This window comes from Peromyscus eremicus, chromosome 1 (assembly GCF_949786415.1).
Source record: "Peromyscus eremicus chromosome 1, PerEre_H2_v1, whole genome shotgun sequence".
Taxonomy (NCBI): Eukaryota; Metazoa; Chordata; class Mammalia; order Rodentia; family Cricetidae; genus Peromyscus; species Peromyscus eremicus.
In genome coordinates this window covers 50,319,549-50,346,127 of record NC_081416.1, presented here as the reverse complement: position 1 = coordinate 50,346,127, position 26,579 = coordinate 50,319,549, and the positions used below count along the sequence as shown (strand labels likewise).

Genomic DNA, 26,579 nt, shown 5'->3' with positions numbered 1-26,579 from the left:
ATGGTATGCATATGCTGCACACACATAAATAAAGACAAAACACCCCATAAAATAAAAATAAATAATATCTTAAAACAATTAAAAAAGGGTGATCTAAGGTGATGAACAGGTGAGCTTAGCATGACCTGTTTGCCTAATGTCTTCTCTGTGTCTTCAGACAGCAGGATGCCTTTCCTCTAGGGGTCCACAGGGCCCTTGAGTGAGCTCCATATTCAGGGGGATGGACAAGGGAAGGTGAGAGGGACCTTCCTGCTTACAGGTTTTCTCAAGTGCCTGATGACACATTTTGGGGTGGTGCATCCTGAACCTCATCAGGCTTGTGTATATCTTTCATGCCTGGCTCAACTGAAGAAATGTAGCTTCTCCCATTTGTTCTATTTTAATTGTTTTTGGTGTGGATATAGGAAGGAAACCTGGCTCTGTAAAATTGTGTGTTTGGAAGAACTAGTCTTTCACGGCCCTTTGAGATAGTTATTGTTGTTGTTTTTTTTAAAAAAATGAGTTTTATTTCTCAACCTAGCATGGTTGCCATTTTGGGCCAGAGCCTTCTTTGCTCTGGGGATGTCCTGTGGTTGCTGGGTGTTTAGCATGACCCCTGGTTCCTACCTACCAGATGCTATAGTAAACCCCCTGCCACTAGCAATTTTCACAACTCATCTTTTAATATTGCTGATCTCATCCCTCATTATTGGAAACTGAAACCCCCAACTTGTATGCTGGTTTCTTACAAATGATATCTGAAATCATATTAGCAGACTTTACATGGTCTATTTTATAGGCTGAATATTTGTATACCACTAAAAGTCGTATTAAAACTCAACTTACTGGACTCAGTGGTGCCAGTATACAAAGATACCAGCAATTTTAGGGGCTGACCATCTATAGAGGTCTTCCAATTCTTTGCTTCCTCATTCCTTGTTGCATCACTGACAGAATAAATCATATCCACCTCTGTGTTTTTTTCTGTGTTTTCTCCCCCTACATACTGCTCTAGATTAGCAAAAAACAGAGTTGTTTTCTTTTCTTTTCTTTTTTTGAGACAGGGTTTCTCTGTGTAGCTTTGGAGCCTTTCCTGGAATTCACTCTGTAGCCTGAGCTGGGCTACAGAGTGAATCACAGAGATCTACCTACCTCTGCTTCCTGAGTGCTGGGATTAAAGGCATGCGCCACCACTGCCCAGCTCAGAGTTTTTTATTTTCTTCTGAGGCCAGCAGTTTGCTTATCCATGAGGTCAAGAACTATGTCATGTTCATGCCTTGGGCATTTCTGATGCTCAATATATATTTATTAAATGATTGAATGATTGACAGAGGGAAGTTTGAGTGATGAGATAACTATTTCTCTATTATGAAAACTACTTTAGTTAGGGAGTACATGGATGTGTGCACACCAAGACTGGTGTAGAGATAGCTATCACCATACAGATGCACCTGTCTTGGGAGGACATCTTTGTTTAATCCATTTCAATCTCCCACCTTATTCTAGTAGAGAGTCATCAGGACTTGCTGGAGTGAAGTGAAGCACAAGTCCACAGTGTAAGCAGTAAGAGAGACATTTCGCTCAGTTTGTCAGGAAAGGAAGAACCTGGTTTATAGGAGCCTAGGCAAGGGAGGATGTCACTTGGTCTCAGTGAAAGATTCTTCTAGAATCTTCAGCTTCACTTATTTGAGTCTTGAACTGCACTGGAATAACTTGGTATTGGGTTCGAAGGTTCTGGGAAGACCACTGGGTTTGTTGTGTAGACATTTGGAATGACCACATCCACCTGAAAAACAAAGGCATACAGCAGGTGCATACTTCACTAATGCTAGAGTAGTCCTCTGGAGGTTCATTGCTGGAAGCCTACACTCCGGCATGGTGTGGCTGAGGTGGTGGGACCTGTAAGAGGTGAGGTCTGAAGGATGGCGATCAGGCTGTGGGTACCACTTTCATGAATGTGTTTATTCTTGACTCAGGGAGAGGGCTAGTTTTCACAAGAGGATGTTGTAATAAAGCAAGGCCACCCCACATGCTTAAATCTTTCTCAACTAGGCCACTCTTCTTTTTCCTTCTCTGCTGTGTTATAACCAGGCAGAGAGTACTCAGAAGTACTCCAGGGCAATGCTATTTAGATACTCCAGCCACTAGAATTGAGAGGCAAGTAAACCTCTTTATTTTGCAAATTACCCAGCCTAGCGATAACAACAGAGATGATGGTGCCTCAGTAATAAGGGCAAATTAAAGACACACATTGAGATTTGTAGATATTCTTCCACTTCTTCCTCTTTAGCAGGAACAAAATTCACAGAAACCCTGTGAGTTTTCCATCATCTCGGGGTATAGTTCCACCCACCAAGGGGCCCCAGGACTCACACTGTTGGACTGACAGCAGGCCACTTGGCAGCCAAAGTGGGAAGACACACTTGCAATGGAGAGCTCCAAGAGGCAGAAGACGAGCAGTACACCAGAAAGAGCCATGCCTATGGTCTGGAACCAGAAGAAATCTGAGGGCATCAGTGCTGGGCTATGAGTTTGACAAGACTCTGCAACGGAGCATCTGTGTGGCCTTGGCAAAGTCTCCCTCCCCTAGCCTTATGGGGACCAATGTCTCCTAGGTCTTTGTGAGGCTAAAGCGTGGGTAGAAAATGGTTATTTTATCATCCAGTGCAGCAGCCTTTAGGGGAAGGAGGGTTATTGGTTAAGGAAATGCCAAAAAAAGGTTGCATTGGGGTAATTTCTTAATAAAATGAGTTGAGTAAAGAATACACATGACCTTGTGTGCCAAAGGGATCAGGCTGGATGCCATGCTGAAGAGAGCTTTGAGGAAGCCAGGGTGCCAGGGGGTGGGGGGCAGGAACAGGGGCAGGGGTACAGACTGAAATGAGAGATGCAGTGGCTAGGACCCACTCTACAATGGGAAACAGTGTGGGAAACATGGCTGGATTCTGGATGCATTCCCAAAGCAGAACCAACTGGATTCCTTAAGAAACCAGCTGTGAGGTGAGAGAGAGGGGTCAATGGCTCCTTCACGGTTTTGTCTCCAGCAACTGAAGGATGGAGCTACTTTATGAGATGGGAAAAACATCATAAGGGAGGTAGGGGATGGAGAGATGTTTCAGTGGTTAACATCACTGGCTGCTTTTGCTGAGGACTTGGGTTCAGTTCCTATCATCCACATGGTGGCTCATAACTATCTGTAACTTCAGCTCCAGGGGACCCAATGCCCTCTTTTGACCTCAGTGAGCACCAGGCATACATGTGGTACACAGACATACATGTAGGCAAAACACTGTGTACACACAGAATAAAATAAATAAATCTTTAAGCAATTAAAAAAAGAGAAAGCAAGCAGAGCTGGGACTAATTGGGGGGAAGAGAGTGAACCAGCTGGAGATGGAGGGTGGAGGGGGGTGGAAAGGGACAGTAGGGAAGGGGACAATCGAGGACAAAGGAGGATGACAGGTATGTGTAATGATGAAACCCAGCACTTTGAATAGAAAACTAAAAAACTAAACTAAACAGAAAGGAGTTTTCAAAGGAGGAAAAAATGTTTGTCGGACCCTGGTCTACACAGCAGGCAGGAAGGCTGGAACTGTGGAGGGCTACTAAAGTGTTGGCAGCTGGCGTTTTGTGCATCATCACGTTGAGTTTTTCCAGTGCTGCAAGGCAGGCACTGTTTTACGAAGGCAGTAAAAGCCGAGGAAAGGCTACAGCCGAGGGTTTTAAACCCTGTCCTGACACTAAAAGCACTTCCTTTTCTTCCAGTGCTCAGCGGGAAGGCTTGGTCTGCCAGGCTCTTTCTGGCATGGTTTGAACATAGCTCAGTGGTTGAGGACACTCACCCAGTTGTTGTAGTAGTAAGGGTAGTCACTGGGGTAAATATATGTTCCCGAGATACTCATGTCTGTGATGAGGAGTATGACGCCCACTGCTGAACAGATGGCGCTGAAGATGTTCAAGCCCACGCTGCCATTCAACTGGAGGAGACACACAGGGTCAAGGTGGGAGAGGACGTTGAGTATAGCTGAGACGAGAAGATTCAGGCAGCACCCCTCCCCATTTGTACTGTGTTAAATTAGACCGCACATCATCTTCACCATGGTAATCATTTATCAAAGTCATAGTTTAATGGTAGGAAGCACCTTATGAGTCTGGACAATGTACAGAAAGGTATGTCTAGATAGGTTAAACTTTCCCTTTCTGAATGTTTTCCAACAGAGCTCATCTGACTGTAGGATCCTGATCACTAGGAGACAGTTACTCTGGGTAACCTGCTCATCAAGGAAGCAGAGCTAGTACGCTGGTCCATTGCTAGGGACAAAGCACAAAAAGCTCTTTCCACGTAGCTCTTCAGAGTTCCGTTTCTAGATTTCTTAGTGAAGCAGGCTCTAGGACCTTTACTGGCCCCTGCAGGAATGGCTGGAAACCTGCTCTATGTGCTATGGGCATACTCTGTGTAGTGTGTCCTGAGTGCATGGGAGCTTTGTGTCTCCTCCTGTGAAGGTCTCCTATGCAAGCTAGTCCTCTCTCCCTCCGTCTTTCTTCTCATCCTGACACTGTCCCCCCGCCCCCCTGTGTGTGTGTGTGTGTGTGTGTGTGTGTGTGTGTGTGTGTGTGTGTAGTCTGTGCCTATATACAAGGGTTAGCGTGCACGTGAGTGCCCTAGGTCTGTCTTGGTGGTGCAAGAGTAAGGGAAGGATTGCTTGTCAGTCTTATTCCTCACGACGACACTACAGGTCCCGAGCTGGGACAGACAGCTTCAGAATGTGACTTACCAGGCAAGAAGAATTGGGCTGATTCTCCGCCGCCACAGAAAGAGATCCTGAAATGATAAACTTGTACACAAGATTGGGAACTTACCATGGGCTAGGCATCAGCATACCCTTCCTTAGGAATCTGATTCTGAGGGCAGATAGTCTCTCATATACAGACTTACTTGTGGGGACCCCAGCTCTACAATGGTAGAAAACGTGTGTGTGCTGACTGGCTAAGGGACAGTGATAGGATAATCAGGACTTTAGGATTCACCAGAACAGGTTTTAAAGTCTAGTTTGAAACTTACATGATCTTTGGTGAGTTAATAACCTAAGTCTTTATTTCCTCATCTGAAAAAATGTGGACATTCATATCCTTTTAGGCGTCATTGTTATAACTTATGCCTCATATGTACTGTGTTTTGTTCATAGTACTCAATTGATGTTACCCCATTTCCTGCTGTTTGTTTACACATCTTCACCATCTGTGACTTTCCAGGGTCTATATCAGGATTCATGAGGTGTGGGCCTCTGGAGGGAAGAGGAAAAGGGTGCTGACTTCTCTGGGTGTTCAGATAGGAGTTCAGCATTAGAACTTCCTGTTGCATGCCTGAATGGGCTCTGTTCAATCGTGCAGATAATGAATGCGAGTCTCGGATGCTGAGCATCACACAAAGGGAGAATTTCTTGCCAATATTGGTGCTCTGCAGGCAATGTGGCTGAGGGATCACCTGCCATTGTTTGCCCAGTGTGATAACAGTGGTGGTCTGAGAAGGAGCAGCTAAGATTTCACACAATCTGCTATCTGCTGGGTTCTACTTGAGGTGCTTTAAGACATGGATCTGTTGAGAGAAAATCCACATCTTACCATTCATTGATTTGAAGCACGCAATCCCAGTATTTTTAGTATATTTACAGAGTTGTTCAATCTAAGTCGAGAACATTCTCATCATCCCATACCCAGTAGCAATCTTGTCCATATCTTCCTTTCTCCATCTAACACTGTTATTTCCTTTTAAAAGATGGGCAAAATCTCTCTGTGAGTTCAAGGCCAGCCTGGTCTCCAAAGCGAGTTCCAGGAAAGGCGCAAAGCTACACAGAGAAAGCCTGTCTTGAAAAACCAAAAAAAAAAAAGATGGGCAAAATCTAGGTGTAGGAGAGATATCATTTTCTTCAGCAGTGTAGCCCCTAGTGAGTTGCCATGCTCCAGGAAATACCCTGTCACACATGCTCATACAAGCAACCCTAATTAAACTCAGTGGGTCAAAAGAAAAAACAAACACCACGAAAGTAGGAGGTGGACTAGTTGGGGAAACACAGGGGTCAGTAGGAGTGGGGAGGGGGTGAAAGAGGGGGGGGATGTAATCACAGTATATTAAACACATGGGGGGGGAGGTAATCACAGTATATTAAACACATGTGTACAATTTAAAAAGTGAATAAAGCAAATTCGAAAATACAGGCAGAATGAGGCTTATGGACTTCAAACAATTCACTCAAAATCATCAAGCAAGTAGCAAAGCTTGAGATCAAATAGCTTGACTTCAGACTCAATGTCTTAGCCTTCATCCTGTGCTCCCACTTGGGGCAGAGGCATAGTTACCTAAAATGAAAAAAATATTTGAGTTGCTTCCCTTCCCAGGAAAGTGTCCTATTTTTTTCTGTCATTGGAGAAACAAGTCTCAATTTCACAGCCTTTCCCTTATAGAAATGTGTTAGGAAGCAAGGGCGGAGAGTTGGATTTTCATGTTCTTGTTCGTCCTCTGGAGAGGTTCCTTTGCTCTGGAGGAGGTCTTTGGGAATGGACAGGGACTAGGAAGACAGAGCTGGAGTGAGAAAGTGACAAGGAACAACAACAAACAATGGCAGCAACAAAACATCTGAAGACAAAGGGAAGACAGTTGTGACCTAAGGGCCAGCAGGGCCATTGGGATGTCAGGGCACTTCCTGGTGTTCATCGGCACTCAGGGGAAGCTAACAGGACACAGCACGCCAGTGAGTAGCTGTGACACTATGAGATGTTTCAACACAGGTCCATCTACAAGCCCAGGGATCTGTAGAGGGTTGGGAGAGAGAAGAGGGTTGAGGTCCACGTCCAGGTCAGTTCAAAGTCCAAAGAACTGCAGCCTTGAAGGATAAGTCATGAAGAGGACTGAGTCATGAAGATGGATCAGAGCAAGACGGAACAGGTTCTCTGAAGGATACATCCTTATGGTTCTGCAGGCTTGTGAGGCTATGGGGATGGCAGAGTGCCAACCTGTTTTCTTTTTATTGTCTAGGAAAGGTTGGCATTGGTCAACTTCTAAGGTCATTCTGGAGTTTGGATATTTATGGGAAAATGTATTTGAGTCACAGGCAGGTGAGGGAAAAACAAAAAGGAAAGGAAGTTGGAGAAGAGCTGTGTGTGTGTGTGTGTGTGTGTGTGTGTGTGTGTGTGTGTGTATTGGGGAGGTACCAGGAAAAGAGTCAGAGAGTCCAAAGGCAATAAACTGGCATACAGGAAGGATTGTATTTTCGTGGAGTCACAGATCACCTTGAGAATCTAATAAAAGCCACAGACAGACCTTTTCAGAAAAAGAATGCATAGCTATAATGCTAGATATTCCACTAAAATGGCCTCTGAGCCCATCTATGAACAGTGAGTTAGACATCTCCACTGCTGGGCCACAGACTCTACTGACTATTGAACAACAACAACAACAAAAAAAGTGTTTTGAGCTTAGTCTTCTGGGTATGTGTTGAACAATGCCTGAAAGCCTAGCTCCAGTATCATTTTCTTTGTGAGTTAAATGCTGCTGTTTCTGGGTTGATGATCTACAAGAAATACGACAGCAAAGGGAGAAAGAGAGAGAGAGAGAGAGAGAGAGAGAGAGAGAGAGAGAGAGAGAGAGAGACAGAGAGAGACACAGAGAGAGACAGAGAGACAGACAGAGACAGAGACAGAGAGAGGAGAAAAGAGACAGGAGGTGGACAAGGCCTGCCTTTTATAAGGAAACAGTGAATGCACACAGGAAGTGCTGGCCCTGTTGTATGGTGTGACTCTAAAATACAACATTTGGTTCCCTGACTGGGAAGGCTCTCCTGGCAGTCTGAGACATGCTGGGACCCTGGAACCTGGTCCTCCCGCAACAGCCCTACTTTGCCACCTAATGGATCACTGGGATTCTCCATTCAACACTGATGATTGGTAAGCCTCCAGCTTCTGGCCATTTCCCATGAATGAGGCTTCATTTCTCGAGCACAGTCCTCTCCTTGCCTTTTGGCATTTCTCGAAGTCCTGGTACCAGGTGTCTGTGTCTCAATCGGGCTCTTAGCCCATTGGCCCCTGCTTTTTTGCATGATGGTCCACTGAGCAGCTGTGACTCTTTGTTGGTCCCTGCTGAATCTCTGGGATGCTAGAGATTCCAGCCTTTGGACCTTCTCTACCTCATTCATGGAAAATGCTCCTACCTCCCTATCTAGCACTTGATTTAAGGGCTTAACTTATCTATCTGCCTTTCTAGTCAGACCTGGTCCCATTCTCCTTAGATACCAATCAAAATGGCCGCTTACTAGCACCCTGGTATTTCACAGGACCTTTGCAACTTCTGCCATGGATCCAATAGATGGAAGGGGGTCCCTTACTTTCAAGCTTTCTTTTATCAACTCCCTTTCACTCTTTCACTCTTTGCTCTCCCCCCTCCCTCACACCTCTTGCACTAACTCAGTTGTGTGTGGCGTGTTTGCTTAGCGGCATACCTTGGCAGGGCCGCCAAAGGTACCCACTTCACGCTAGGACCCCATCAGCCTGCTCCACCCACAGCAGATCTACTCTCTTTCACCTGAAACAGATCTGCTTTCTCATTCACCGACAGCTTTGCCCTCCATTCAGTACCAACAATGGGGTTCCTGGTGGGGTTACCCGCCTCTGACCATTCCCCTGCATGTGAGACTGGCCTCAGTATTTTTTGGACCGGGCAGTTGGGGAACTGAGAGAGCATTTTTCACTTTCTTTCTTAGGAGCACCTGGCGGTTGCCACCACCGACTTAGGTTTTGGTATTTCTTCCTCCTCCTCCATCATTTCTTGGGTACTTTCCTCTGGTGGCCTTCCATCTCCTGAGGAGCCACCCCCTGGCTCTGCTTCACTTATTTTTTTCTTTGTGCTTCCAGGATTCTTCTGGGGACATTTTTGTCTCTCCATTATCTACAACAGGTTCTGAAAGTTCCATGCTAACAGCTGAATTTGAATCTTCACACAATAATGGCTGCTCTTGAGAGGACTCCACAGGTGCTGGTTAAGAAAATTCTTGTGAGCTCCGGGGAGTGGACTTGGATTCACCTCGAACAACATCTTGCCAGGTCCAAGAAGCACCAGATGGTTCCACAGAGCCTGAACAGCGAAGTGAAACAGCCAGCTACCCCGGGACGTGGCCAACACCCTAGTTTTCTCAGGTTACCCAAAGATGTTTGACACCTCCCTAGGCCAGCAGGAAGCAATCTCAAGAACACGGCACCCTCATCCCCGCCTCACCTGCTACCCCTTTCTCCTTTTTATAATAAACAAAAGAGAGAAATGTTAGCATTCAGGCATCTGTACTGGCCTGCCCCTAGGGTCCTCACAGGATATATCCTCAGCTGCAGCCACTAAAAGCACCTCCTGTGTGCATTGGCTATGTTTCCTTATAAAAGGCGGGCCTTGCCCACCTCGCATCTCTTTTCTCCTTTCTCTCTCTCTCTTCCTTCGCTCTTGTCACAGGCACCAGACTCTGCCCCCTTTTCTGCCTCTTCTCTCCTCTCCCCTCAATAAACCTCCCAGTGGGCCCTGTTGTATGGTGTGACTCCTTCCTGCCATTTTTAAAATACAACAGATATTACCTAGATCATTTAGGAAGACATTCTCAATGAAGAATTGTGTACATTTATTTGGCCTGTGATCATGTCTGGGGAGGATTATCTTAACTGTTAATTGATGTGGGGAGACGAAAGTCACTGTGGGCAGCACCATTCCTTAGACAGGGGTTTCTGACTCTGTAGGAGTTGAGAACATGAGCTGAGCCCAAGCAAGCCTGTAAACTGAGCATGCATGCATTCGTTTCTCTTTGTTCTTGACTACAGCTGTGATGTGACTAGCTGTCTCAAGTTCCCAACACCTTGACTTCTTTTCACTAAAGGACTGTAGCCTGTAGCTAAAACAATTCTTTTCTCCCCCTATGTTGTTTGTCAGGCTATTTTATCACAGCAATAGAAATGAAACTGAAACAGGGAGGTATTGGGGGAAGGAAGGTGTAAAGTGGGAGGGGAGCAGGGGAGCTCCCTGAGAGAGGGAGTGCCAGGGAGAAGAGAGGAGAGAGTGCCAGGGAGAAGACAAGTAAGAACAAAGTCTGAGTGAAAGTGCCATAATAAACCCATTACTTTGTACGCTAATTTAAAACACCCACCCCCCTCGCCACTGCCAGCACTAGCACCACCACAATCAGCACCACCACCAGCAGCACCACCAGCACCAACACCAGCACCACCAGCAGCAGCACCACCAGCAGCAGCAGCAAAGAGGTTGGGGACACAAGATAGTCACCAAGGGAAGACACCAGGGGAAGACAGCTAGCTGTAAGGTTAGGAGAGATCGCAGTGGTGACTACCAGCTGACATTCTGGTCTTGGATTTGTGGCCTTCAGAACTGGAAGATGTCACACTTCTATAGTTTAGAGCTACCCAGCCTATGGCACTTTGTTATAGTCCATCCCAACTCCTTCTCCAACCAAGACATTTGAGCAAGAACCTCCATATTCCTGAACAGCTTGGCAAAGTAGCCCTGAGCATCAGACTGGAGCTACTCACCCAAACACCTCCCCAGAAGGGGAAGCCTCCATAGAGGGAGACAGGTGTATAGTACTCGAAGAGGTTGGTGATCATGATGGAGCCCATGCCAATGTGCACCAAGCCAATCAGGATCTGGATGGCCTGTCAGGAGAGCCACAAGCTGAAGCCTTTGCCTCTGAGCCCTGATCTTGCCTTTCTTTCTACTTCCTTTATATTTTAATACCCATTTGGTTTCCCTGGTCTAAAAAATAATATGAGAAACAATATAATAAAATTAAAGCTATCTATAATCAAACCTTTCCTGGAGAAATCAAGCATTTACATTTTTTTTTAACCTTCTATTATTCTTTTTCAAACATGTATCTTGGTAATATAGAAACTGTCTCTGCACTTTATTTTATTTATTTATTTTTTTTGGTTTTTCGAGACAGGGTTTCTCTGTGTAGCTTTGCGCCTTTCCTGGAACTCACTTGGTAGCCCAGGCTGGCCTCGAACTCACAGAGATCCGCCTGGCTCTGCCTCCCGAGTGCTGGGATTAAAGGCGTGTGCCACCACCGCCCGGCTTCTCTCTGCACTTTATTAACTTAATGCTTTATCATGAGCATATCCTTGGGTCATTAAATTTTCTTTGTATTTATGTGTGTGAGTTTGTACATGTTTATATGTGTATGTGCATGCATGTGAGCGTGTGTGTGTGTGTGTGTGTGTGTGTGTGTGTGTGTGTCCTGAGGACCTGCTGTAAAAAGCATATATATTGTTTCCTTAAGTTTATACTAGCGGTACATTAATAACATTTCTCGGAGTAAGTCCCAATCATTGCACAAAGAACTTTCTTGTTCCCTTCATAGTTCCATAACATTCTGTTTGTTGTTAGTACAATACAGTACTTGACCAATGTTAAACTGATGGATAGTATACTGGTTAGTTTTAACTGTCAACTTGACACAACATCGAGTCACCTGGGAAGACAGTATTGATGAGGAATTATCTAGATTAGGATAGACTGTGGAAATTTATGTGGGGGGATTGTCTTCATTGCTCATTCATGTAGTAAGATCCCCTCCATTGTGGGCAGCACTATTCCCTAGACAGGGGTCCTGAACTGTATAGGCTAGGAGAAAGTTATATGAGAGCTAGAAGGTAGCATAGATGTATTAGTTTCCCTCTGCTCTTGCTGTGAATGTGATGTAACCTGATTTGAGTTCCTATTTGACTTCCCTGGTAACCTGAAAGTGTAAGCCAAACAAACTTCTTCCTCCCATCTGTTGCTTTTCATCAGAGTATTTTTACCACAGCAACAGAAACAAAACTAGAATAGATAGTTTGGTTGTGTCCATCCTTCTGTCTCTACAAGCCACACTGCAACAAATAAACTTAGAGGTACCACATTTCTTGTGCGTCTTGGCTTATTTGGAGGCGAAAGTCTCAGAAATGCACCACTGGAGGCTTTTAAATATACAAGTTGCCTCTTTTTAGACTTCTCTAAGCAAGATTAGAGCATGAGCTGGGTTTGGAACATGGGCTCTGGGTCAGAACCAATGCTTGTCACTCATGGACTGCGCAATGAAGTAGGCTCCCTTGTGCTATTTAGGCCAGCCTTTCAGCCATTGCTGCTTGTCTGGCCTGTTTGCCTTCTTTTTGCTTTGGGCAAAGACTTGATTTAGCAACCTTGGGCTTCATTCCACCTTTGGGAAACTTTGTCCTTGTTGGACACTCTTACTTCCTAAGCTATATTAAGTAAATGCATAGAGGCAAAAGGATCTACATTCAAGATCACTGCTTTTTGGCTGTTTTTTTTTTTTTTAATTCTTTTTTCCTAAATGACTCAAATCAAAACTACAAGGTTGTATACTGAGGCTCCTTGTGATAAAGAGATTTACAACAGACCTGGGTTTTGCTAAGTCAGCCCTACTTGCTTTATTTGAAGTTTCTTTTCTTTCTTTTTGTTTGTATTTATGTATCTATGTATGCATGTATGTATATATGTGTGTGCACACATGTGTATATATATGTGTATGTTCATGCATGAGTGTGAGTGTGTGGTTCCTTGGGCACTGCGCATCTTTTGTGTGAGTTATGTGCGTGTGCAAGGACATGAATAATGAGGCTGACATCTACCTTGGATATCCTTCTCCAGGAGCTATTTACATTTTTTTCTTTGAGACAGGGTCTCTCACCCTGGAATTCACCAAGTTGGCTGGGCTGGCTGGCCAGAGAGCTGCAGGAATCTGCCGGTCTTCACCTTCCTGGTTCTGGGATCACAGTGTGCATCCCCACAGCCAGCTTATGTAAGGTGGGTTCTAGGAATGGCACTCAGCTTGCAAGCACTTCACTAAGCACTTTACTAACTGGGCTATCCTATTCTGCTGCCCCTTATTTGGAATTTCTATTCATCTATCTCAAACCCCTGCTTTCCTCTATAGTACGGCCTTGGGCTCACAAAGTGAACTTTTACTTACCCCCAGGACTTTGCCATTTTTCAAGACTTTCTGCGCTGTCACCAAACCAGGTGGATTCCCAGGAATTACGTGGATTTGAGGCTGGTTGCTTGGATACAGAGGCACCTGAGTCACAGTTCCCGGGACCACAGGGTAACCGTTGTGGGGTGCCACCACATATACAGAATTGACCGGAGGGCCTGGTGGAGTCATTGGATTCATGCTGATGAAAAAAAACATGTGCAATAGAATCACTCATCACTGTGTTGTGTTTTACAGTTTTAAAAAGACTTCAAGAGGCAAGGGAGGCAGCTCCATCGGTAGCTACTTGCCGCACAAGCATGAGGATATGAGTTTGGATCTCTGGCACCGTTATAACCTTGAGATGACTTAGCAGGTGAAGGTACTTGCTGCCTGATGACCTGAGTTTGGTCCCTGGGACTCACATGGTGGAAAGAGAGAATTGGTTCCCCCAAAGTTGTCCTCTGATTTCCAAGCACATTTAGTGGCACATGTCTGGCCATACACAATAAGTAAATATAATGTAATAACAATAATTAATAATAAAAACAACTTTGTTGTTATTGTTTTTATTGCCAGGAGAGACAGGGAATCTCTAGGGCTAGCTGATAGCCAGTCTAAAAGATAAGGCGAAGAGTGAGTGAAGAAGACACCCTACATAGACCTGTGGCCTCCATACATATGTGCACATATGTGCTTGTGCATCTGTGCACATGCATGCACATAGGACATTAAATACTTTAAAATAACTGGGAATGAAGCCAGGTGTGGTGGTGCACACCTTTAATTGCAGCACTCAGTAGGTAGAGGCAGGCAGATCCTTGTCTATAGAGTTAATTCCAGGACAACCAGGGCTACACAGAGAAACCCTGTCTCGAAAAAACAAAACAAAAAACAACAAAACCCAACCAACTAAACAAGCAAGCAACCAACCAAACAAAAAACCCAACTGAGAATGACTTTTTCTTGAGCAATTCAACCCTGTGTATTCGCTAATCCCATTTTAGAGACAATGTTAAACTTTCTTTACAGGACATGTTGGGCATGCCAGGTAGCCAATGCTTTACAAGGCATCTCTTTCAATCTTAACCCCAGTCCCACAGATAAATAAAGTAAGGCCCAGAGAGGTTAGGTGATCACAGAAGACAGGCTGTGTCATTTCCTTTTTTGCATGTCTCCTAGTGTTTCAATCTTGATTTGCATAGATTGGAAATCTATCCTGAAGTGCCACAGTGGAAAGACTCTTGGGGAACATTGAGTTCAATTCTCTTAGACTTTGGTAAAGAAACCAAGAGTGGGACTTCTCCAATGTCATGTACATATTAGAAAAATGGAGGTCATTGTGCTCAAGAAAAGTCCACTGTCAATGTAGCGTGTGTGTGAGTGTGCATGCGTGCATGTGTGTGTATGTGTGTTTTGTCCTGCTCAATTTTCTAGGGCCATTACAGAAGTTACATTTATTTATCTATCATTGTGTGTGTGTGTGTGTGTGTGTGTGTGTGTGTGTGTGTGTGTGTGTCCATGTCACACATTTGGAAGTAGAGGATAACTGGTGGGAGTTGATGTTCTCCTACCGTGATCTGGTTCCTAGATCTCAATCTCATGTCATCAGTCTTGGTGGCAATAACTCTTGCCCACTGAGTTTGTATGCCTTTAACATTTTCTTTCCTTCTTCCACTCTACTTTTGGAGCAGACACAATAAACTGAGTACAATACATCCTTCCAACACCTTTCATCCACTTACATTGCCCACGTCTCATTTGACACAAACCCCTTATCTCTGTCCCTCAGTGAGCCATACAAAATACTTGATCATGGACACTCACCTTGCTGTGCCTGTTGCCAAGTAAGTCTCTCTTGCTCCTGTTCCTGACTCTCTGCTGTGGAAAACTTGCTCCCCTAGAGAATGGCTGCGCCCTGTACAGTTGGACGATTCATTTAGAATGATCCAAAGTCCACTCCACTTCTTTCCTGGTCGAGGGCTGGATCAGCAGATGTTCAGAGCTCCCACACCCACATTTGCTTCCTGCTTTAGTCACGGAATCAATTAAATACAGTTCCATTTGTCAAGGGTTTCATGATGCCTGAATGGATAGATGAGGTTATACTGGGTGCTCTTGGAGACAAAAGAACGACCTGGGCATTCAGTACTTGATGTACTGGGCTGAGATAGAGGACAGGATGAAATCAATTTCACAACCAAGAGATAAGTGATCCCAGGAGAACACAGAGAGAGATGATTGATTGGCATTGGAGTGCTTAGATATTTGAACTGAAAGGAGAAAAGTTGGAACCAATGGATAAAATGAGACTTACACTCGACCCCCATATATATTTTTAAAGTTTTATTTATTTTTTGTTAATGAGTGTTTTGCCTTTATGTATGCTTGTCTACTATGTGTATGCAGTGACTACAGAGGCCAGAAGAGGGGCACTGGATCCCCTGGAGCTGTTACAGATGGTTGTGAACCACCACGCAGGTGCTGAGAATTCCTGTTGCCATATAAGAAACACTCAAAATCTAACTGACTGAGCACATAGAGACAAGCGGATGACTAGAACTTTGTAAGTTGGCCAGGTGAAAGAACATTATAGACAGAGGCTATGGAAAGGGACAAAGCCTAGGAGAGAAGAAAGCACAGGACAAGCTTTGGGCAGGCTCACACAAGGCACATTGAAAGTAAAAAGGATGAAAAACCTAATGCAGCCAAACCTTGTGAATACCCATTTCTACCAGATTTGCCCCTTAGCTTTTTTTTTTATTAAAATTTTTTATTCATTTTGCATACCAACCACAGATCCCCTTCTCATCCCTCCTCCTGCTTCCCCTCCACCTAACCCCCCTTCTCGCCTAAACCCCATCCGCACTCACCCCTTATTCCCTCCTCTAAAAGGGTAAGTTCTCCCATGGGGGAACAGCAAAGCCTGGTGCATTTGGTTGAGGCAGGGCCAAGCCCCTCTTTCCTGCATCAAGGATGAGCAAGGTGTCTGACCATAGGTAATGGGATCCCAGAACGCCAGCTCATGCACTAGGGATAGATCCTGATCACACTGCCAGGGGCCCCTTAAACAGACACAGCTATGCAACTGTCTCCTGTATGCAGGGGTTCTAGTCCAGTCCCATGCAGGTTCCACAGCTGTCGGTCTAAAGTTCGTGGGTTCCTATGAGCTTGGTTCAGTTGTAGGTAGCTCTTTATTAGATCTTATCTGTGGGATATTTTCTCCAAATTTGGCAGTTGTTTATTGTGTGTGCATGTGGGGTATGTGTGTGTGTGTGTGTGTGTCTGTCTGTCTGTCTGTAGGTCAGGGGTCTATGTTGGATGTTTTTCTCTATTGCTCTCTGCCTTATTTTTTCAAACTTTTCTTTAGCATGTATTAGTTATATATGGTGATAGGTTTCACACTGACATTTTATATGTTTATATACTACTTGGGTTATAGTCACCCCCTCATTATTTTCATATTCTCCTCCTGCTGATCCTCTTCCTTGTACCAGTAATTCTTCCTTCTATTTTCATGTTTCTCTCTCTTCATTTTTAGGGAACAATTTTTTTTTTTTTGCTTTGAGATTATTTGTATTTATTATCTTTTTTTTTTTTTAAAATTTTTATTTTGCAATACAATTCAGTTCTACATATCAGCCACGGATTCCCTTGTTCTCCCCCCTCCCGCCCCCCTCACCTTCCCCCCAGCCAAGCCCCTCATTCCATTCTCCTCCAGGGCAAAGCCTTCCCCACAGACTGAGATCAACCTGGTGGACTCAGTCCAGGTAGATCCAGTCCCCTCCTCCCAGGCCGAGCCAAGGGACCCTGCATAGGCCCCAGGTTTCAAACAGCCGACTCATGCAATGAGCACAGGACCCGGTGCCACTGCCTGGATGCCTCCCAAACAGATCAGGCCAATCAACTGTCTCACCCACTCAGAGGGCCTGATCCAGTTGGTGACCCCTCAGCCATTGGTTCATATTTCATGTGTTTCCGTTCGTTCGGCTATTTGTCTCTGTGCTTTATCCAACCTTGGTCTCAACAATTCTCGCTCATATAAACCCTCCTCATTCTCGCTAATTGGACTCCCAGAGATCCACCTGGGGCCTAGTCATGGATCTCTGCATCCAGATCCCTCAGTAGTTGGATGAGGTTTCTAGCACGACAATTAGGGTGTTTGGCCATCCCATCACCAGAGTAGGTCAGTTCGGACTGTCTCTCGACCATTGCCAGCAGTCTGTTGTGGGGGTATCTTTGTGAATTTCTGTGGACCTGGAAAGCAGGACCCCAACAAAGACACAGGGATTGCCCAATGACAGAGAAATGGAATGAGATCTACATGAACAACCTGGACGTGAGTGGGGGTAGTGAAGGGCAAGGGTCGAGGGAAAGAGAGCTTGAGTGAGTGGGAGATCCCAGCTGGATCAACAACAGAGAGGGAGAACAAGGAATAGGAGACCATGGTAAATGAAGACCACATGAGAATAGGAAGAAACAAAGTGCTAGGGAACAATATTTTTAATAAAGATCATTTATAGAAACCCGTTGAGAATTTACTTATACGTACATGGACAGCTGCTGGGATGAAGGAAATATCTCTCCTTCCCTCAGCAACCATTAACAGCTCACAGACCTCCAGGAGTGGTGTGACTTCATAAGGCCCTGCCCATTTGCTTTGTCTTTAGAGATGGGGTCTTACACTGAATCTGAAGCTCACTGCTTCTCCTAGACTGGCAGGAAAGGGATCCAGCCTTGGAGTTATAGAAGCATGCTTCCTTATCTGGCTTTTCACGTAGGGGCTGGGGAGCTGAACTCAGGTCCTCAGGCTTCCTCAGCAGCCATTTTGTTCACTGACTCATCACCCTGGCATGGTGATTGGATTTTGACTTATTAAAAAAATTTAATCCTGAAAAATTAAAAAAATTACATTTAAAATATATTAATTATCGTATTACTTAGGATTTTGAGTCACAGTTAGAAGACCTTTTAAACCCATGATCAAACGGAAATTCACTTTTGTTTCCTTCTAGTACTTCTGTGGTTTTACTTCTTTTTTAAATTGCAGTACAGGAAATGGAACCTGGGGCCTCACACAGATTAGGGGAAGGGCTCTACCACTTGAGCTACATGTTACTCCAGTTTTCCTTTTACATTTTGATTTCCTTGTATGACTTCATTCTTGCAAATAGCATAAGCTATAAACCTGATTTTATACCTTTCCAAAAGGCTATTTGGTTATCTTAGAACATTCTATCAGTCAGTCCATTTTTTACTGCAGTGAACTAAAATGCCACCTTAGCAACAAGCTCAATTTCTGTTTGAGAGTTTTTTCTTACATACCACTGGCCTGCTTGTCTATGCAGATGCTACTTCAATGGTATTTTCATTTATAGAGGTTCTATACAATGTCTGGTAGGATCAGTCTTTCTTGAAATTCAATACATTTTCTTCATTTTTTTCCTTGCTCTTCTTGTGAATTTTCTTTTTAAAGAGGAGATTTCCTGTAATTTGTCTAGCTCCATAAAATAACTTGATAGCTTCTACCTCTAAGAAAGATGGATGATATAAACCACTTGTACTGAGGGAAGTAATAAGAAGTGTATGAACTGGGCCATGTAAATGACCAAGCCTTAGGTCATGTGGGTCTTATGGGACCAGACTTAGCCAGCTATTATATAGGTTGGGATTTTCTCCCTTTTATTGACTTCCTGGAAATGGTGTCAACTGTCTTGAAGGGACTAGAAACCTTGAGGAGAGGGAAGCCTCAGGAGGGGTGGAGATATCCAAACCAATACTAGGAAATGCTGTTGGTTTGGATTTGAGATGAGCAGGAAGCATGGAGAGATAGAAAGACTGATGACCAACCAAGTCTTGAACACATGAACCTGTAGAGACAATTCACACCCAAACTGTAACTTCCCTGAAGGATGCTCAGATGTCTGCCAATGCAATGCTAAACATTTTCAGGGATAGTAAGTTTGCTCACGGTACATGTGAAAGAGCCTTTGGAGAAGCTGAAAAACTGAGAAGCCATAAGGCAAACTCCAAACACAAAACTTACATATGTAGTTCTCACAATAGTTTTTGTTGTTATAAAATATTAAATATGCAATATTGAATGACAAATATGTTTATTTATTTATTTATTGTCATGTTATATTTTATATTTTGAAATATGGAGGCATATTTTAAATACTCTTAAGGCATCATTTATTTATTAAAACGTTCTCTGCCAGAATTTCACATTAGCTTAAAATTCATTTCAGTCTTTACATTTCTCTGAGGTTGTCACTCAATGTGTTACAAAACCCCCTTCTCCACCAGTCAGTGTGACCAGCATCCCCATGAAGGGCCCCATGGTTGGTCTCTCTGTTCCCCTGGTGAACCAACTAGATGTTAATACTGCTCTGCTACAAGGCAACAGCTCCTAACTCAAACTCATCAGAAAGAGACTTCTGCAAAGTGCACTTTGAAGAGGTACTTTTTGCTTATGAAAAGAAACCAGTGAATCCTCTAAGAATAATAAAAGGGAATATTTAACAGTTAAGCACATGATTTGGAGTGAAGAATTCGGATGTTGCTCTGCTGGTCCAGGCTGCTTAATACTCTTCTTGTTCCTCCTGTGGGCCCCCTTCATCAGGTATCACAAAGCCTTCATCTGCGGCATAAAGAGTATCTACAATCCTCTGCAGTATAGGATCATTTCCCCCCTTGTTCTCTTGGCAAACCAATTCAATGTTTCTTAGCTTTCCAAAGTATAACTCTCTCTCTTCCTGCAAGTCTTCAACAGTAAGCTTCAATACCTTGACCTGCTGCATCAATTCAGCTGCTTCGTTGTCTCCATTGCCTACACCAGGATTCTTTCGCACCATCCCTGGACCAGCCTTAGGAGCTGCAGTAGTTCTCTGTGTTGCAATGGGTCTCTGGGGAGCTGCACTGCCAGAGCTGAGAGGTTTCTTCGGTTTACTCAGAGCTGGAGTGACAAGAGAAGGAGCCACTGCAGTTTCTTGACCTTGTCTGGCAGCTACAGGGTCATACTCTTTTCCATCATTATTTGCATCAAAAAACTTCTTGAACCACTGAACGAATTCAAAATTGTCCTGAAAGTTTCCTTTTACTAATTTATCCACAGGAATTATTTTGTCAACACCCTTCCTCTTGAAACCTGCTTGGAGTGTTTTGAAGTTCTAGATATACACATGTTCTAGCTTAGCTTGGAATTTCACTTTCTTCAAAGCAATGGAGCTAGGGAAGAGCATGTCCATAAACTGACAGTATGCAGCCCCTGAACACAACTCTTCTATCTTTGTCAGATTCAGCTGCAGAGATTCATTAATCCAAGCCAGCATGTCATGTTGACTTTGAGTATCATTGGTGACTGACGTCATGTACACATTCACTGCCATCTTCAGCTCTCAGGGGAACCCGTGTCCACTGACTACTGGCCCAGCTCTGCTGTCTTCCTTTGTGTCTCCTGTCCCTTTCATTCCATCCTTCTCCTGTTGAAGCCCTGCTGGCCAGGGCAACTGGCGCCCAACGTGGGGCTCGACCCCCACATGGGCACTCGACCCCCACAAGAAGGACCCAGAATGTATTCTCCCAGAGGAAAGACCAAGTGCTTGGTGAAGTTGTTGGACCCCCCTGAAAACGCCTGCTTCAGAGAGGAGATCCAGAGGAGAGCGGCGATGACGCAGGTAAGAAGTGATGAGCCATGGGCAACTTCATCACAAGATTTATTCATTTCTGGCCTAAAAAAAGCTCTCAAGACATGGGGAACTAGGGTTAAGAGAAAAGACTTAAAAGCCTTCTTTGATTACATAACAGACACATGTCCTTGGTTCCCCTAGGAGGGAACTATAGATGAAAAGAGATGGTTACAAGTTGGAAACTGTCTAAATGGCTATTATAAAGTTTTTGGTCCAGAAAAGGTCCCTATCACCACCTTCTCCTGTTGAAACCTTATTAATGATATACTCAAGGTCCATAGACATTCTCCTGACATACAAGAAGTCTTTGACACAGGTGAAAAGGCCCTAAGAGAGGCCTCCCATCCACCTTCAGCCTGCCCCTCTGACCACGACCTCCAGTCTATGGAGGAAGGGACTCTCACCTCACTTGACAATAAGAGCCCTAAAGAGCCTACCCCTCTCCAGCTTTATCCCTCCCTCAAAAACCTTAATTCTGACCTTCCTCTGGACCCTGCCAAGGAGACTTCCCTGGAGGAGGAGGCAGCCCGCTATCACAATCCCGATTGGCCCCCCTCTCAAAACCCCCCTTTAAACCAGAAATCTCTGGGCCCATTTCAACCACCCCAAAAAACCCCGACAGCCCTTCCTAATATAATGCCCCCTCCTTATGTCTCATCGCCTTCCCGCTTTTGCAGACCCATCCTCGAGTTTACACTCCCTCCTATTCCTGATCTTGGTCCACTATGCCGTGCCCTTCAAACCTGCCAAGAACACCTTGAGCTTTTAAAAGAATTAAAAAATCTAGACAAAGAACTTAAGGAGCTTGCCCTCGAGGCAGTTGCTCCCGCTCATAATAAACCCCCCACTACTCCCGGTCCTCAAAAACCTGTTAAGCCTAAACCAAAAATCACAATCCGTCCTGGCCTTCCCTGTTACCAGGAGCCAGGCCTCCAGAGACTCATCTGAGGCAACTGCCCAGGTCCGCCCCTCTGAGGACCTCAAAGTCCTAGAGCAGGGCGAGGAGGAGGATGAGGAGGGCACTCACCATCAGAGGACCCCCAGCCAGGACAGACTTACCAAAAACTAAATTTTCAGCTTATAGAAAAATTAAAGTCCGCCTGTGCTCAATATGGCCCCACGGCTCCTTTCACTTTGGCCCTAGTAAAAAAATCAAAGTGAATACTGACTGACACCTAACGATTGGTACTTTCTTGCTCATGAAGTGTTTTCAGGGGGTAACTTTGTCCTTTGGAAAACAGAATTTGCAGAAAATTGTCGAGAGGTTGCTCTAAAAAACACTGAACAATCCTCCTCAAAAATCTGGATGCTTAAAAAGCTCCTTGGCAGCCCCCCCATGATAGAAACGAGGTACAGGCAGGACCCCCCCCCCCCCCCCCCCCCCCCCCCCCCCCCCCCCCCCGCCCAGATTCAAAATGCAGGAGTCCGAGCCTGGAAGTGCCTCCCCCAAAAGGGGTCAGCCACCACTTCCTTGGCAAAAGTCTGCCAGGGACCTGATGAGCTTTTTAGCGATTTTTGTCTCTGGCTTAAACAATGCGGCCAAGAGACTTCTTGGAGCAGGCGAAAATGAAAGTACCTTCGTAAAACATCTGGCTTTTGAAAATGCAAACCCTGCTTGCCAAGACATTCTCCACCCTCACAGGAACAGGGCAGATTTGTCAGATTTGCTCAGGCGTAGGTGCTGCCCACGCCATGGGGCTAGCAATGGGCGCTACCCTGAGAGCCTCACAAGTCTGGAGCACATACCTGTTATTCATGTAAACAACCGGGACACTTTGCTAGGGAATGCCCTCCTAAAAATAACGGCCCTACACCTCTAGTCCAACCTGCCCAAGATATAGCCACTGTGTGGTTCCCCGCTTTCCACCCCATGCCCCTGATGCAACAAGGGCCATCACTGGACCAGGAAGTGCAGATCAAACACTAATTCTCTTGGTCAACCCCTCCCACCGCAGATGCTGAGGGGCCAGCCCCTGGCCCAGATGCCTGCTCCAGTGAACCTTGGGGCTTTGAGGTCGGCTTACACCCTTGCTTCCCACTTGTCCCAATTCTTCTCACCCCAGTTCCCTTCTCCTCCCTCCGAAGAGCGACCCCAGGCAGTGCTGGACTGAACCTCTGTGCCGCCTCCGACACAGTATTAGATTCTCTCATGGGGCCTCAAGTCATCTCCACTGGGGTCACAGGCCCCTTGCCCCCAGATGTTTGTGCGCTTGTTCTCGGCCACGCCTCTACAGCCCTTAAAGGAGCCCAGGTATACCCAGGCATAATAGATAATGACTTTACCGGAGAAATTAAAGTTTTGGCTACTGCCATAAATGGCATGGTTGCAATCCCTCAAGGAACACGCCTGGCACAGCTCATTCCCCTGCCTCTAGATACCTGTGATAATCCCTCCGTCACAGATATCCCTCGAGAGTCACCTAATTTGGGGTCCTCGGACGCCTACTGGGTCCAGCCTGTCACTCAGGACCGCCCTACCCTCACACTTACCATAGAAGGAAAGAAGTTCCAGGGAATTCTGGATATGGCGGCAGATGCCATAGTCGTTTCTCAGTCCCATTGGCCATCTACCTGGCCGCTGGTTCCGTCCCTTACAGACTTAAAGGGAATAGGTCAATCCAACAATCCCTTGGTAAGTACAAAAATGCTCTCGTGGAAGGACGAAGAGGGCAACCAGGGAAGTGTCATGCCTTTCGTGGTCCCAGGCCTGCCCGTTAATCTTTGGGGACAAGATATACTCTCACAAATGCAGGTGATCTTATGCAGCCCAAATCCCGCGGTTACACAACAGATGCTATGTACGGATTATGTCCCTGGCACAGGCCTAGGGAAGGCAGCACAGGGGAGAACCCAACCAATCCAGCCCACTCCCAAGAATGATAGACACAGGCTGGGATACTCGGGTTTTTAGTAGCGGCCACTGACCCTCCTGTACCCCATGCAGACAAGATCACCTGGACAACTCAAACCCCTGTCTGGGTGGACCAGTGGCCCCTTACTCAAGAAAAATTACAGGCCGCCACCATGCTTGTACAGGAGCAGCTCACGGCTGGCCATATTGAACCCTCCAACTCCCCTTGGAACATAACCATTTTTGTCATTAAAAAGAAATTGGGAAAATGGAGGCTCCTTCAAGACCTAAGGGCAATAAACAAGGTGATGAGACCCATGGGGGCCCTGCAGTTGGGATTGCCCTCACCTGTTGCCATTCCCTCCGGCTATTATAAGATGGTCATTGACCTTAAGGATTGCTTCTTCATCATCCCGTTACACCCTGAAGACAGGGCCTATTTTGCATTTAGCCTTCCCCGCCCTAATTTTCAGGGACCCATGCTTTGCTATCAATGGAAGGTATTACCCCAAGGCATGGCCAACAGCCCTACTCTTTGCCAAAAGTTTGTGGCTCAGGCTGTGGACCCTGTCAGAGTAAGCTGGCCCCAGATATATATCTTACATTATATGGATGATCTTCTCCTTGCTACACCTGACCCTGTTTCCCTTGAACGCTGTTTCCTAGAACTCAGTGGGGCCCTCGACAGGTTGGGACTCCAGATCGCCCCAGATAAAGTCCAAATCCAAGACCCCTTCAGCTACCTGGGGCTAGGATCTCCTCCATTTGAATGGGGTCCTCGTTCCCCGCGTTTGGTTACATACTGACCACCTTCATACCTTAAATGATTTCCAACAACTGCTCGGTCATGTTCAATGGCTCAAACCTTACCTTAAACTTCCCACAGACTTTCTTCTTCCCTTTTACGAAATCCTTCGGGGTGACCCTGACCCCACATTGCCCCGTACACTTTTCCCCACAGCTAATAAGGCCTTGACTCAGATTGCCACTGCTATTAATCAACAGTATAATTCCCAGATCTCTTACACTATGGCCCTATTTTTTAATAGTTTTAGCCACACCACATACCCCCACAGGAGTCTTCTGGAAACATTCCACAGAGCCAAAAGTCAAGGGCAGGATACTCCTTTGGGTCCACATGCCTGCTGCCCTCCCAAAAGTCATCTCTGTCTACCCAGAACAGGTGGCCTCACTCATTATGAAAGGGCAACAGACTTCTCGCCAATATTTTGGCAGAGACCCTGATACTATCCTTACCCCCTATACCAAGGATCAAACCCAGTTTCTATTTCAAACCTTGGACAACTGGAGAATTGCCCTAGCAGGATTTATGGGAACTCTGGATAATCACCTCCCAGATGATCCAGTCCTTCATTTTGCCCGATTACATTCTTTCATCTTTCCAAAAGCTACAAAAACTAGCCCTATTCCTCCCGCGCTCATTGCTCCGCCAATGGTGTCGCGGCCTTTGTGGCCTGAGGCTGCCCTACCTCCATCCTAACACCCTTCCGTTCTGCACAACTGGTTGAGCTCTCAGCTATGTTAAAGGTTTTTTAGACCTATCCCGATCAACCAATTAACATTTATACAGATAGTGCTTACATTGCTTTTTCTGTTCCCCTGTTAGAAAGCTCCCCAGCCATAAAACCCACCTCCAATGCCACTCGACTCTTCTCTCAGACCCAGCGGCTTGTCTTGACTCACCAATACCCCCTTTTTATAGGTCATATCAGAGCACATAGTGACCTGCCTGGGCCATTAACTGATGGCAATGCACAGGCCGATGCTGCCACCAGGCTGGCCCTCCCTGTTCTAGTTGGCTCCATCCAACAGGCCCAAAATGCTCATAAGATTCACCATCTTAACTCACAGACGCTTCGCCTTCTCTTCAAAATTTCCAGACAACAGGCTTGAGAAATTGTCAAGCAATGCCCCTCCTGTGTCATTTCCCACCCAGTCCTGCACCTGGGGGTCAACCCTCAAGGCCTCCTTCCTAATCAGATCTGGCAGATGGATGTCACTCATTGTCCAGATTTTGGCAAACAAAAATTTATTCATGTCTCTATAGATACCTTTAGTGGCTTTATTTTCGCCTCTCCCCACACCGGAGAGGCTACAAAGGATGTTCTCTCCTATCTTATTCTAGCCTTTTCCACCTTAGGAAAACCTGCTAAGTTGAAGACTGACAATGGCCCCGCTTACACCAGTGCAGGTTTCAGGCGATTCTGTGATAGCCTGCAAATTATACATACCACGGGGATTCCTTACAACCCTCAGGGACAGGGTATGATAGAGCGAGCCCACCAAACCCTCAAGACTTGGCTGGCCCGCCTCAAGTCTTCCAATCTTCATTTTACCTCCCCTCATGATCAATTGGGCCATGCCCTATTCATCCTTAACTTACTTACTCTGGATGCTATAGGCCATTCTGCTGCAGATAGGCACTGGCACCTGTCGCCAGACTCTGCCCATCCATTGGCGATGTGGCATGACCCCCTCTCACTGGACACTGGAAGGGACCCGACCCGGTCCTCATATGGGGGCGAGGCTCGGCCTGCATTCTTGATCAGGCACACTCTGCCCCTAGATGGCTGCCAGAATGCCTGGTCAGAGCTGTAAATGCATCTAACTTGCCCAGGAGAGATAATTACTCTCCTGAGGATACATTTTCTTCTGTTTCAGATGCTGCTCTTCTGCCCGACTGTGATGATGGTAATGATCATGACCCTCGGGTTCCTGATCCTCTCCCTCCTGGACCCAGCCCTCCTGGCCGCCGCTCCAGCTCCCAACCCCCACCAACCCCTTAATAGTACATGGCAGGTCCTAACTAGCCGTAGGGATGTCATATGGAGTGCCTCAAAAATAACTGGCCAACCCTGGTAGCCAGACTTACATCTTGATCTTTGTAAGTTGGCCACTCTTACCTCCCCTGACTGGCACATGGATGACCAGTCACTCACAGTCAAAGCCCCCAACCTATATGACTCCTATCATGACCCACGCCCTCGCCCTCCTGGCTGTGCCAATTCTGCACAACGTAAAAAG

At 45.7% G+C, this 26,579-nt stretch overlaps 1 protein-coding gene and 1 pseudogene across 1 annotated transcript; both read right to left on the bottom strand.

The window, feature by feature from the left end:
- Nucleotides 1-1,657: 1,657 nt before the first annotated feature.
- Ms4a8 (membrane spanning 4-domains A8) lies at nucleotides 1,658-13,193 on the bottom strand. Its single transcript, XM_059247169.1, has 6 exons — nucleotides 12,993-13,193; nucleotides 10,552-10,674; nucleotides 4,755-4,814; nucleotides 3,822-3,956; nucleotides 2,353-2,466; nucleotides 1,658-1,765 (listed from the first exon to the last, which is right to left on the bottom strand). Exons 1-6 carry the CDS (start codon nucleotides 13,191-13,193, stop codon nucleotides 1,658-1,660), a joined length of 741 nt encoding a protein of 246 aa, XP_059103152.1.
- A 6,165-nt stretch (nucleotides 13,194-19,358) lies between these two features.
- Nucleotides 19,359-20,383, bottom strand: LOC131897435 (microtubule-associated protein RP/EB family member 1-like; annotated as a pseudogene).
- Nucleotides 20,384-26,579: the final 6,196 nt, after the last annotated feature.